Source organism: Orbicella faveolata, unplaced genomic scaffold (genome assembly GCF_042242905.1).
Source record: "Orbicella faveolata isolate gen_17 unplaced genomic scaffold, um_ofav_v1 contig_25, whole genome shotgun sequence".
NCBI classification, from domain to species: domain Eukaryota; kingdom Metazoa; phylum Cnidaria; class Anthozoa; order Scleractinia; family Merulinidae; genus Orbicella; species Orbicella faveolata.
In genome coordinates, this window is record NW_028301553.1 from 11,883,580 (window position 1) to 11,897,556 (window position 13,977).

General features: G+C 39.4%; 1 protein-coding gene across 2 annotated transcripts in view; it reads left to right on the forward strand.

Annotated features, from left to right (window-relative positions):
- The first annotated feature begins 35 nt into the window (after window positions 1-35).
- Window positions 36-13,977, forward strand: part of LOC110041101 (protein unc-80 homolog) — a 55,428-nt gene continuing 41,486 nt past the window's right edge. For both annotated transcript variants that reach the window (XM_089294893.1, XM_089294894.1), the window contains exons 1-12: window positions 36-318; window positions 3,264-3,315; window positions 4,063-6,289; window positions 7,044-7,402; window positions 7,770-8,147; window positions 8,916-9,290; window positions 9,555-9,909; window positions 10,680-11,602; window positions 12,219-12,357; window positions 12,765-12,873; window positions 13,273-13,345; window positions 13,716-13,971. In XM_089294893.1, coding sequence (XP_089151019.1) covers window positions 224-318; window positions 3,264-3,315; window positions 4,063-6,289; window positions 7,044-7,402; window positions 7,770-8,147; window positions 8,916-9,290; window positions 9,555-9,909; window positions 10,680-11,602; window positions 12,219-12,357; window positions 12,765-12,873; window positions 13,273-13,345; window positions 13,716-13,971 — 5,341 coding nt within the window. In that variant the 5' untranslated portion in view covers window positions 36-223. The remainder of the gene's footprint in view (window positions 319-3,263; window positions 3,316-4,062; window positions 6,290-7,043; window positions 7,403-7,769; window positions 8,148-8,915; window positions 9,291-9,554; window positions 9,910-10,679; window positions 11,603-12,218; window positions 12,358-12,764; window positions 12,874-13,272; window positions 13,346-13,715; window positions 13,972-13,977) is intronic.

The window sequence follows — 13,977 nt, forward strand, 5'->3', positions numbered from 1 at the left end:
CAGCCTGGCCTTCACTACCCGGAATGCTTTGCAGAGGCGCTGTAAATAAACATGGCGGCTGATAGCAGCTGATACCAAGGATGTTTTGAATATTCTGAAGTGGTGTTAAAATTTTTCTCAGACATCTGTTCCTGAAACATCCTCAGGGATGGCATTTAATGGAAATGCTCTTCGTTCGGATGGTGTAAGTGGCTCGAAGCGCTAAGCCTGGACCTTTTCAACCATGGCAGCTGACAAAGTGTTCACTACGCGAAATTTTGAGGGCGAAAGACGGGCGATACCTTTACCTATTCAGACATACTTTTGGCGGCAAACAAGGTAAATTAATGTGTTGTCTTTGAAGAAAGCATCTGCTGCGCCTTTAACAAGATGGTCTATTCGTAAGAACTCGTCAGGAAGGCCTATTTTCCCCTTGTTGATAAACAGATTTGATCGATCGATCGACTTGTCGCGCGTTGCGGCAATTAGTCAAAGCTGCATGTTCTGTAGCGATAGCTGCTTGTTCTTTTGGTTATAAGACATCCTAACTTAGTTGTTATTTGAACGTTTTCTCGAGTGGTCTGACTGTTGACTGACTATCCGAGAAACGCCATTGTTAATCCTATTTAAAGGGAGTTCTTAATCCCTGAGTCTTCTGTTGTTATCTTTGCATTGAAAAACCAACACACCGGGTTTACCATCATCTTAATTGAGCTTAATTAACAGATGTAGCTGTAGAATTCGACGACTGTTCTGTGGATTCACGTTATACGTGAAGTTTATATTAAAAAGCGAGGCATTTTGTATTACATTGTATCTGATGGATATAACTTGATCTTAAAAATAATCGTACAAACAACGAGTAAAAATATATAGAGGATATTACACGGTGGCAAGAAGAAATGAATTTTATGTTCGAGTGGCAAGAACTATATCTCACGAGAGTGCAGTGAACGAGTTAGATATTGTTCTTGCCATGAGAACATAAAATTCATATCTTCAAGTTAACATGTAACGTTCTTTTTATTATATATAGACATACTGATGACAGTGTTTTTGATGATTTTCCGAAGATTTGCGATCACTTTCCGAAGATTTCTGAAAATTTTCCAAAATTGTTCTGAAGGCAGACAAATGTTTCTGAACATTTTCCAAACATTTCCGAACATTTTCCAAAGATTACCGAAGATTGCTGAAGATTGCCAATGATGACCGAAGAAGAATCATCCGAAGATGTTTCGATCATACACAAACAAATTTAAGTGTAGTTAAAGGGACAAGAGAAATATGTTATCAAAAATGATATCTTCACATGTGAGGATATCATATCATTTTTATCAATTTGTTACCACTCGGTATACCACTGATTTTTATATAATAAAAAGCGATACTACCCACCAAAACATCTAATAAGAGACTTATTATCCAACTGCTGTAGTTAATAAATTTATCAATGGAAGAGGGAGAGTGTGACAGTTTTGCTTGCGCACGCTGACCTGTACAACAGGTTTTCTACTGTACAAATAACTGTACAGTATCGCTGTATATTTGTACTGTTATTTGGACGGTATTCCCTGCAGTTGGATAATATATACTGCATATTTACCATATCCTCACTAGTGAGGGTGTTGATGATGTCATTTCTCACTTTTTCATGGTTGTATGCGCAAACAGTCAGTTTGTCTATTATAATAAAAAGAAAATTACATGGTAGCTTGGAAATACATGTATGAATTATATTTTCCCATGTTAAAAACTGTGTGGCTTTACCACTTGAAAACAATATTCATATCTTTGCTCCACCATGTACATGTTTCTTTATGTATGTTTCTGGTATCTAAACTCTATTTCACACATTCTTAGATGTATTAAGATTTGATTTGGGAACTTAAAACATCAAACCTGGTACATGTACATGTACATGTATGTATGGTAAAAGAGATTTACAATATAGATACAGTGATGTATCTACAATTGAAGTGCAAATGTTTGGCTATAAATGTACGATGTTTTTACTCAATTTTGTCTATATTAAGTACATGTAGCATATTGATTATACATGTACTATGGGTGCAGTACATTCCTCCTGTGGTCAATTAGCCCATGTTGAAAACCTTGTTAAGATCTTGGAAGATCTTGTCAAGATCTAACCAAGTTTTTTAATCTGGGAAACCCTTTGCACAAGGTGTAATTGATGTACTAGCCTGCCCAAAATTTCTCACAAGCTTGATCTGTTACTGTACTTCTTTAATTTGAATGTCTTCAAAAAGCCTCACTTAATTTGCAAGCTCTTTCGGCAAGCCAAGGACAGAATCGACTAGCCGAACTGCAAACTCCACTGGTGGTGGGTAACGATAAATCAAATTCTTGATTCAATTGTAGTTATGACTGTTCGGTTTGATTCACGATTCTTTGATTCCATGTTTTGATTTTGGTTCAATTTTTTGCATACCTTTCACGGGATACCCTCAGTGAGTTATTATATTGTGAAATTAGAATTCAAAAACTGTGCGTTTTTGATTGATGAGCAAAGATGTATGCAGTTCGTGCACCATTTTGTATTGCTTGGTAAAAATGTTGCCCTTCTACCACCCTTTGAGAATTTCCAAATAAGGCAAACCATGTGTGACACACTAATTTTCATGTTCTCAAACATGGCGATGAATGGTTCAGGGTTGTATGTTGTGTATCGTGTTGTAAGAATATTTTGCATAATCAAATTGAAATAATTGAAATCAAAAGGCAACAATCGAAATTGAATCGAATTGCAAGGAATATGAATCGTTACACCCCTAAAGTCCACCAGCCCTAGGCTATTGGGCACAACTAAGTTCTATGCATGCTGCAGGAAGCACAGCAAAACTGTAATTTCACATTCGAAATTACCTGTCTTCCATCCTTCAAACTTGCATGTATACAATGTCTTGACTTACTATTCATTGTTTGTAAGGACTTCCCATTTCAGATCATGTGATGCCACTCTTCAATGTTGTTTGTTTCAGATTTTATCATTGCTTTCACATGTTTGCATGAATGCATTATATTTATTAGGATCAATAAAGATGCAATTTTGCAGAGAATGTCACATGAGAGAGAAAAAAATATTCAGCTCTGTTAATTTAGAGGAAGCAAACGTTTTGACCAGTGTCTGTGAAAGCAAACATTGTTTTGCTCATATTAAAGAAAAAAATTGATGCACATAGGAATAATGGTAGTAAGTACATGTAATTATTTGCTTTATATTTGATATATACCGGTAAATTCATATACATTTTCTTTAACAGTCAACTACTGAAGCCAAAACTTGTGAGAAGAAACTATGAGTCTGCCTGTGTAGTAAGTAGTCTGGATTTTCATTGTGTTATCAACTTTTTTGTGTTGAAGGCCATGAGAATGCATCTTAATCCTGTTTTGCATGTGTTATTTTATGGATGTTTGGAGACACCAGTTGGCCCTCCTGAAGTACATTTACTTACATGTATAATAAAATATAATAATACTGCCTCTAGATTGAGGTCAGGTTATGACTTGTGAAATGTTGGTCTTGGGAGCAGTTACATTTGTTGACTTTTGAAAGCGGCTGTAGATTTGAATATGTTCTGTCAGCGGTTACCAGTTTTAATTTACACTGAGCATGTAGTTGAATATAGCTAAGCTTGAATTGTTTGGAATCAAAGGAAATCAGTTCATATCATTATTAGCAGTTACATCTGCAAATTATGTACATGTACATTCACAACTTTTTGTTATGGACAGTATTATTATATTAGTAACTACAAAATTGGTCTGTAAATTTTCAAGCTGGTGTTCAGGTATAAAGCAAATAAAACAATTGGAGAAAATTCAAAGCAGAATTTAATTTTAAAACTGCTGTTCAGTAATTCTCAAGACATGTAATTCATTTGTTCCTCTTCAAACATCATGGACTACACCTTTTTCTTGCCAATTGTGCATGTAATTATATAGTTCTTTAAGCTATCAGTAGTTACTTAGAACTTGAAAACTCTGTAAGTGCAACTGGTAGCTGAAACTTTTTTAAAAAAGTTGTTGAGTGACATAATATCTGCTTTTTTTCCATTGTAGTCCTTTGAACGCATTATTTGTGAGAACAGAATTCAAGACCTTCAGCCCAGTTTGGCCACTGCTGTTAAAAGCATCAACAGATGGCATCTGATCCAGTCCTCAGTACCTTACATCCTACAGTGCTGTTCCTTGCTCCTTTCAAACAGGGGCCGCCTAGGTAATGTTGATAGACTTGGTAATGCCGAACGTGAACTGTTGTACACGCTGCACTGGATCCTGCTGGAGGCACCTCGTGTCTGTTGTGTTGTAGACACTGATAGCCTGCTGTATCCTCTAGCCACAATAGAGCAGTTTGTTCATGAGCTCACACCTCATGTTTACCGCATGCAAGAAAGTGACCTGACCTTTAGATTAGAAAATGGAGTGGCCATCTGGGGACCTCTTTGGAAACATGAGAAGCCATTGATAACTCTATTCACCAGTGAAGTGATTACAAAAGATGCAGAGCCTGACATCGATTCTCCCTCAGTTGTTGAATCAGATCCAGAATTTTCAGCTGCTACCTTTTTTGATGTTGCTGTTTTGAAGTGTTTGTCATCAACAGGTTGGGATGAGAAAGGTGTTGTGTGGGCACTGCGTTACCTAGCTGCCTATCTTAAGAAGGAGTTTAACCTTCCTGATCAAGAAAAAGGCGGAGAGCCTTCAGGGGAAATCCAAGTTGATATTCCTGTCGATGGGTCATCATTTGGAAGTGACAATCCAGACACCAAGCCTAAAGATAGCTCAATACGGGGTGATACACCAGGAAGAGAAATGACAAAATCAGATGGAGAAGAGTTGGATAAAATCACTGGGAGTGACGCACCAAATCTAGAATCTGGGATTTCCAATGACCCAGAGAAACTCTCAGTGTGTGCGTGTCAAGTGGAAAGCGATGTCAAAGTCAGCATTGTTATGAGAGAGAATCAGGAATCTGCTGTTTCTAAAGGTTTTGAAAATTTGCAACTTGCTCTTCCTCAAAGTACAGCAATGGATGGGGAAGAACAAAGCCTGCCATCACCATCTAATGACCAAGGGAATACATGTATCTCTGGTGGTCTTGATGGAGAAAGACTGACTGCCCCAGGACTTGAGCGCACAGGCTCAATAAAGTTTAGAATAAGGGTGCAATCTTCCCCAGGGTTTTCAGCAGGGGGAAGAGTATTGACAGCTGTAGCCTCACCAAGTAGAAGTGCTTCCCAGCATGAGCTCAAGAACACAACTGATGATAATTTCCAAGACATTGCTGACAACAGAACATTTCAAAGTCCCAAAGTTTACATTAAACCATCCAATACTCTTTGTTTACCTTCAGTGAGTACAGAGGATGCAAATTCATGTAGGCAAGACAGCGGAGGTCCATTGCATCTTGAAGCTCAAGCAGACGAAACTACCAGCAATGAAGTTTCAACAATCAGGTTTCCTTCTGAAACCCCACTGGAGGTTCACCCAGTAAAGTCATTGGACACTGCCATTTTAAGCCCTAATGAAAGTGCTTTAACTGCGTCACACTGTAATGAGCAAGCTTTCTCAGGCCCTGGTCAGATGCATCTAGTAAGTAGTCAAGAATTAAACATTTCCTCTGAAGTTTTTGAAAGCAAAGTTTCATATGAATGCGAAGTCCAAGATTCCCGAACAGTTGCATTCCAAACAGAAGGTGGGACAACAAATGATCAGTTGAAGGATGCATCACTTTACAAACGTCTTTCAGAACATGCAAGCTCAAGTCATGCAAGCAGCAGCTCAGTAGAAAGTGAAAGCCAGCCATTATTAAAACCTTCACCACTTGCCACAGCACATGTAAAACCCTTAACTATTCAGGGTTCTCTTGATACTCCACGAAGCAGCATCAACCGAGACTCATTCACAAGAACAGACAGGTATTTTGTCTTTCCAGGTGCAGCTGACTACATCACTGCTGATGGTAGACTGAGTTCTCTGGTGATTCTGCAGGCCCTCAATAGCATCATTCGGGAGAACCCTTCATCCCTTGTCTGTGATGCTGCCATCACTGTTCTGCAGCAATTAGTAACAGTTAATGAGATCAAGAAATCAAAGAAAAGGGGGAGTTCTATGGAGATTGACGATAGGACTGTTGCCGAGACACAGGCAGTGGGCTTCAGGAGCCCTCACAGTGACAATGTCCTGGGTAGACTGAGAGCCAGCTTTTATGGAAAACCCCCAAGCTTCCTCAGCCTAGCAATGGGTTGTTTGTTCAGTCTTGTCAAAGCCCTGGGATGCCCTTTAGGTAAAGTAGTTCATTTCAAGAAATGTAATTAAGACCCTTTCATGGTTTCTATGCCATGTTGCTTGGGAGGTAAAAACAGCAAAAATTGTTAGTAGTGAATGTATGGGAAAAGTTAAAAGTTTGATGCCCAATAAGTTACTAAGGGGTGATTGACTTTCTGAGTATTTTATGAGTTACAAGAAAAAGATAACCAGCAGAAGAGTTTTTGGTCAAAATTAATTTGAGGAACATAAATCTGCTGTGAGGCAAGGAATTGCAATTGTTATAATTTTCCCTGCAAATGTCTCTAAATTTCTCATGCATTGCAATCCGGTTTTACAGACAAATGTATACATGTAGAGAATAAAAGCGAGGCTTTTTCCCTCAAATGGGATCAGTAAATTCTTCTACCTGGAGAGTATACTTTAGATCTTTAGTTTTAAATTTCTAGTAAATACTTCAGACCTCCAATTTTTCATGAGTTGTTAGACATTAGTTTCTCCATTTCGCCATACATTAAGATTTACTGTTAGTAGTTTTTGCCATGTACAGTGTATGCCCCTCAAACAAGATGGCGTCAGAAACCTGAATAGGTCTATAGCAAGGCTTTTAATTGATTGTTTTAAATTTTTGAACAATCTTACACGTAAGCTTCTTTTTATGCATTGGCTGTTTTGTTGTTTACAGCAAGTTTCCTGGAACATTATCAAAACAAGGACAGAGTCCTCATGCTCGCAGGATTGATTTTGATTCAGTATAATAATTACTGTTGCAGGATGTGGAGAAGGCTGTCGTGGGATCTCAGGAGATCGACTCCGAAATCTAGCTAATAGCCTGCTCTCCCAGCTTTTCCGCAGTGATGAAGCTGCCTTCAAAATGTGGCTCCAACAATTTGCCAGATTAGAACCCCATGAAGACCTGGTGGATTTCCTTCATGCCTTGGTTGGCTTTTGTGAGGAAGAGCAAGAGCAGTCAGATGATGAGATGGAAGCAGTACCAAAGTCAGGAACAAGAACCAGGAAGAAGAGCCTTTTTACCTTGCCAGAAGGTGTAAATGGTGTCATTATTGGTGGTGTTTTTAAGATATTAATCAGTAGAGTGGCAGAGATGAATTTCTTTGACCTAAAAAACTTGGTGAGTGCTACTGTTTACTATTGTGTATTTTAAGGTATATTATTACTGTTAATAGAAACTTCTTTGAATTTTGTCTGAGTAACAAGGCTGTTTCACCTCATAAAAAAACGGCTCAAATTACTGTAGGAGTATGTAATCAAAGTTTCATACAATATTGCCCAAACAATTCAGTTACACCTCAGTTCGTACCAACATTATTTTGTCCTTTGCATTTACATCTAAGTACACTGAGTACAGTAGACTGGATCTGAAAGTCTGATACATACACGTGTAGTTATTTTAATTCACAGCTTGCCATTACATGTATATACATGTGCATGTATGTGTACTTCATCCTAACCTTGCAGTGGGTTTATTTTCACTTTAGACTTTTTATGGTGAGTTGCGTCAACTTCTAAGGTATGTGAAAGAGTCATACGGCAGTATTTTCTGGAAGGTTGCCTTGAGTGGACTTATGGACTCAGCATACAAAGAAACAAAGGACCAAGCAGATGTCAGCAAAACCCCTGAGCAAGAATCAATAGCTAAAGGTGCATGGACAGTTGTCCAGAAAAGAGTCACAGCAAGGGCAAAAGTTGAGAGGACTGCAACTTATAAAGCCAAGCGCATGTTTCTACAGAAGTTTGCACGGGTTACAGCAGAGAGTTCTGAGAGTAGCAGCAGCTTGTCACAAACTCCAAAGTCACCGACTGGTGCCAATTCTAACTCCGTGGAGACAGTATTGTCTCCAAGAAGCAAGAGAAAGGTAATTTTGGTATGCAGTGTTAGTAGTAAAATGAAGCAACTGTGACAGATGACAGTGATCTTTGCAGTTTACATGATCATCTCCAATTAAAATTTGCCTGATTACTTGTAAATACAGATATGTAAGTCTATGAAGTGTGAAGCATGCAAGGAAAACTATTTTGAAATAATTGGTTATTGCACCATTTTGAAAGGAAGTGGTTTAAAATTTGTTTCAAACTGCAATCACAGTGACTGTCATAGAAATGTCATTTTATAAAATATTTAATAATTTTATTTGATAGTGTTCTCTATGTTATTTCAAATAACTTGCATGGGTCAATACGCGAAGGATTTCTCATAAGTTCCAAAGACTGTTATCAAACTGATAAATTGGGTAAAGAATGTAGATTAAAGATTTCAAACACTCATTATGATCCATCAACATGACTTTACAGTATTTCAACGACATTGTAACATGTGCCAAGATGTCCAGTGAAATTTAATACTGGGATGATCAGCACACTATATCTCCTTTCATGTACATTGTGAATACTATTTCCAAGCAGACAGTGAAGTAAAAGTAGTCAACCTCACTTACCTTTAAAATTCTCCATGAAATATGTCCAGCTGTGCAAGATGTCAACCTACTTGTATGATAGATCGATACTGCAATTTTAGTCACATAGCAGAGTTTACGGAATGTCTGTCAAGGTTAGGACTGGTTGGGTAGAGCTCATTATGTTGTAGAATTAACTCCAAGACTTGTAACTGTTAATGAATATTGCAGATATTCACACTTGGTACATGGAGAAAGCAAAAAGCTGTGGGCACACCTTATGATAGTGATGAAGACTTGTTGGATTCTTCTGAAGCTCCATCTGAGCATCTGCCATCAACCACAAGGCGCAAGCTTCTCAAGTCTAAGGCTTCAAGTAGGAAGAAGCTAGACGACATCTTCCCGATGGCCAAGAAAGGGGAAGGGTTGCTAAGCTCCTTCAATGAGCCCTCACTGCCTATTGACATTGTTGTGCATGAATTTGAAACTAAACCAGTTGACATAGATGCCCTCAGAGCCGGCATGGTCAGGTTTAGGTTTCTCCTTCATGGAAGTCAACCTGGCTCTGTGCCAGATCCTAAGATCTTAGCATCCATGCTGGACTTGGTAAGTTTTAATTGACTTTACCCATTGCAGGTTGAACTGAATGCCAAGAACCCAATAATTATTTCAAACGGTTTTGTTGTCATCAAATTTGGGCTTCAAAATGTTCACATCAAAAAGGATTTTATGATACTGTATGTTTCTTTCCAGGCAATTTTAAGTTTCTTGCACATGGCTTAAAAAGTATCATTGCCAACTGTTCTGTGTAATTGTCACTCAGCAGTACAAAGTATATGGTTAAGCATTCAAAATAATATTTTTTTCCAGGAAGCACCAGCTGTAGCCAGAGCATGTCTTCTGCTTGAGTGCTGCATACTTGTTCACAAATGCAACCAAGGGGAATGGCCGCAGTGGTTGCGAGGCAGTCTCCCTTCACTGGCCCATCGTCGAGGTGGCCACTCTCCAACTACTGGTTCACCATTCATGTTTGCTCAGCGCCGCAACCTTGTGGCCATGCATGATGCTGGTGTCTTGTTTCGTGCTTGGGGTGTAGCATTGGGAAAGAAACTGGAGCAGGTCTTGGCAAAAAAGAGGAGAACGATGCTGCCATCCATTGAAGAAGAAGGTGGAAAACCGATCATAAGAGATGAAGAGGATGTAGAGGAAGATTTCCTTGATGAAGGTACAGTAAAACTCTAATCACCAATGCCCAGAGTTATGTTTTATTAGGATACATGTATGATCAGGGGACTCCACTGATACAATTCTATGGAAACTGATCCTGTGATTCCTGATATGTCGTAGTATTAAATACATGGAACTGTTGTAAGCTGTGGTGGAAAAGTCCATGAACACGTTGTTCTTCACCCAAATATTGTACATTTTCATGTAGCAAGATGTTGATTAATTGTTCTATGAATTGCTAACCAACACATTTCTGTCACATTGCCAACCAACTTAGACTAGATGGTAAGAGGAACCAAGGGTCTGTAATGAACCTTGGCACATTGGAAGAGTAAAAAAAAATATCAGAATTGTACACTAATTCACTTCATGATTCATACCACTCGTGAATCATCTTAAATGAGTCAAAATGCAAACTATTACTACGTTTACCTTTCTTCTGTATGGACATCTCATGTGTGAATAAAAAAAAAACAATATTTGGAATCGAGTACATGTAAGTGATGCTAAGTAAAAATCTTTGACATACCACAAGTCAAAACTATAGTGTGTCAAATTTAAATGTTTCATGGATTACATCATGTGTTACATAAAACAATGAAGAGGTTAAAAAACTTATTGCAAGTTTTAGTTGTCTTACTGATCCATTTTTACCTTTTGCAAATTAAAGCCTGATGAATTCACAGTTGAGGACACTATTTATCTTACACATCTCACAGCTTGAAGGCTAGTAACTTGTGTTCTGTTACATATTTTGTTTCCCCTCAGCAACCTTGAATGAGTCTGTGAAGGTCTGTCCCTATCCAATTTTAATGATTGCCTGCCAACTTCTACTGGAGATAACAGCCTTCTTACGTGAAAGCCATGGTCTGTACTCTGTCAGCAAGCCTGTCTCCAGACCCTTGCATCGTTTTGTTGCAGGCAGAAAACGACCAAGTGTGAGCAGTCACAGACGATCCACTGCATTTTCCCCTGAAGTGCAGCAGCGTCGTTTAAGTGGTATAATTGGCAGTGGTCGTAGACCTAGCGTGTGGAGTCAATCCTCTCTGCAAACTGATTTTCCTTCTAGTCCCAGTAGAACCTTACAGGAACCACCAATGATAACTGTCTCTGGAACTGATCCTAGCAAACCTGAGACAGATCATGATGGAAAGAAAGAACGACGGGATAGTGCTGAACGAGCAAGAAATCGTCAGAGTCTGTATTTTCCAAGAGTCAGTACTCAGCACTCACCCAAAACAGCAAAACGGGTTGCCAAACGCAGTGCTATAGGTGGGGAAGGGGAGTCAGTGAGATTTAGATCAAAATCTACCAGGTGTGATGCCAAACATCTCAGTGTGGATGCATTGATGCTTGATGAAGACGATGAGTCAGATGATGAGGATCCAAGTCTTAACCTACCCTGGCTGAGTTCAGTTATCCAGTTAAACAGCCAAACTGCATTCCTGTGCGATCATCAGGGGCCCTGCCCAATCAACTGCCATCAGCGTCAAAGCCGCAGCTGCACTCGGATGGTGAGAGCGTTGAAGACAGTTTACAGTTCCTCGAACAAGCAAGATAAGACTTCTGACAAGCAGACAGGTAGAGGGCGTGGCAGTCCTCTGATCAGTGCACCACAAGTGGGCACTGTGGAGCAAACATCTAAGAAGGACAAAGCCGATGTAGATATGATACAGTATATATCATCAAGTGTAAGTGAAATCACTGTTATTGTAACAGGCTTTTACTGGCAAAAACGTGAGGTGAATTGATCAATTGTTATAGTTTTGGCATTCATGATTGTATTGACCCATTTACCTCATTAATGCACGCAGACCCGAGACTCAACTTCATTTACAGTTCTACACACTGTGTTTTGTTTCTTTTCAAGAAAACAATAACTTACAGATTATGGGAATGTCAATGTTTGATCTACAGAAGATTTGGACATACATTTCTCAAACTCATCAATAATTCATCTTGAGTTTAAAAAAAGGAAATCATGTCCGTGACAGTGTTTGGATATCTGATCTTAATTAGCATAGATTTTTACGATTTTATTTCTCCGTTTTCTCCTTAATTTTGGTTTCGATTGGGAAGATATATCAAACACTCCAGACAGTGTGGCCACATTTCCAAACACCTCGAAGTTCGTCAAAAATACTCGGCTACGCGTCGTTTTTTCAACTCTCTTCTCGGTGTTTGGAAATGTGGGCAAACACGGTCTTTGGTGTTTGATATTTTACGTACCAGTCCGTGCTCAGGTCAACAAACTTAGTGAACCATTTTCCTGTTCTAACATTCATTTGCTTTCTCACCTGACTTCAGATTGCAAGTTTAACTCACTGTCCATTCTCAGTCATTGCAAAGGCTGGAACAGTCATTGACACTAGTCACCTGATGGAGACCCTTCCTGTGGTTTGGGAACTGCTGCTGGACGAAGATCAACAGCTGGTGTCATCTGCAGGTAAGCCGCTGAACAGAGGGCAAAGCCGTTTGAGGACTGATGCAAAGTATCTTTAGCTCCAAAGGGACCTTCAAGAAAATAGTCAGATTTGTTTCCTCTGCAAGGATGAAGAGAAATAAATCCCTCAGTCGCAATTCTTCACTAGGGGCAATCATTGATTTAAGCTCACTGCTGTTATACACCATGACTGACAGGAATACTTCCGGTTTCTGAAATTTCATTCAACTCAATTCTAGCTGTTATGAGAGACTCGCCGTTTGCAGCTCATTAATTCCGACGGTGATCATGTTGAAAGAGCATTGCCTTGTTAAATTATTCTGTCATCAACAAAACAGACCTAAACTCAATCCACTGGGTGTAAGGAAATGACATTCTACTTCCTTTACATGTTGTGTTTTACTGTTTAGCTGCAGTCTTTCTTCTCACTGGCATTCGTCTGAGAGACACAGTAGAGCAAATGTTACACAAAGAACTTATCTGCTCCGATGCCAATGAAAGAGTCAAGTCCCTCCAAAGGTATGTGTGTGTAATATTACATTTGTTGTATTACCCAGACACTCAGACTGATAATATTATGTTGACTCCGAGAGGGAGCTGTTCCAACAAGATGTACTCTGGAATGTGTTATAGTGTTGGCTTGGCTTCTTTAACTGTGCAGAATTCCAATGTTGTAATAATCGGTTGTAGCCTTACAAATGGTCATTGACATCAAGTCGCAAGAAATGGCAATTAGGTCGTGGAAAAGCCTTAGCTGAAATTCTGCTGCTTCTGCAAGTTCACCCCATGAAGAGGGAAGTGTTTTCGTGGGGTAATAGTGTAGGCTTATCCAGACAGCGTATGACTGTGTTTATCGAGTCTGGAGAAAGTAAAAATGATATCCTGGGTTTGTGTTGATTACAGTATGTTCAATTGTAGATTTGAGGTTCTTTGGCAATCCAGGTATCATGCTTGGCCAAGACTTGAAGAGGGAGCAAGAGTGATTTTAAAGGTATTTATTTTTCTTGACAGCAGAATATTAATATGCATGCTTTTTTGTTCTTGAAAGCTGCAGCGGCTTGATGGTCAGTATGGTGACCAAGAGGTCTGAATGCTGATCTTGTGTTATTGGGCAAATTACTTAACTGCAAATAATGGATGGTTGCTTCCTTGAAAACATTTGGAACCACAGTAGCCAGTGACAGGCGTCCACTCCATCTGGGGTGAGATACAATAGGGTTACTCACTTCATGCTGTGTAAACTACAGATGAACACCCAACCACTTACTAGGTATCGCCAGGGGCAAAGCAAGCATTGGGTGTGAAGGGGATTTGATGGTACATAATTCACCATGTATTACGTTTCATCTTTACTCATGAAGGTACCACCACCAAAAATTGACTTCACCCTCCCCTCGCCTACTGTGTGTTTGCCGTTAGGCCACCCCCCTGATTGCCCTTGGGATGCTCGTCTCATCTTGGAAGAACAGCAAGATAAAAAGAAGCAGGACAAGAAGAAGATCCCCAACAGTGGAGCTGAATTGAAAAAACAGCAGGAGAGATCTGAATTTCTATTGCGAGCTGTTCCAGTGTCAATGGAAGCAACAGTTGATGTTAATGTTGCAGAGGACGAGAAAGGTGAGC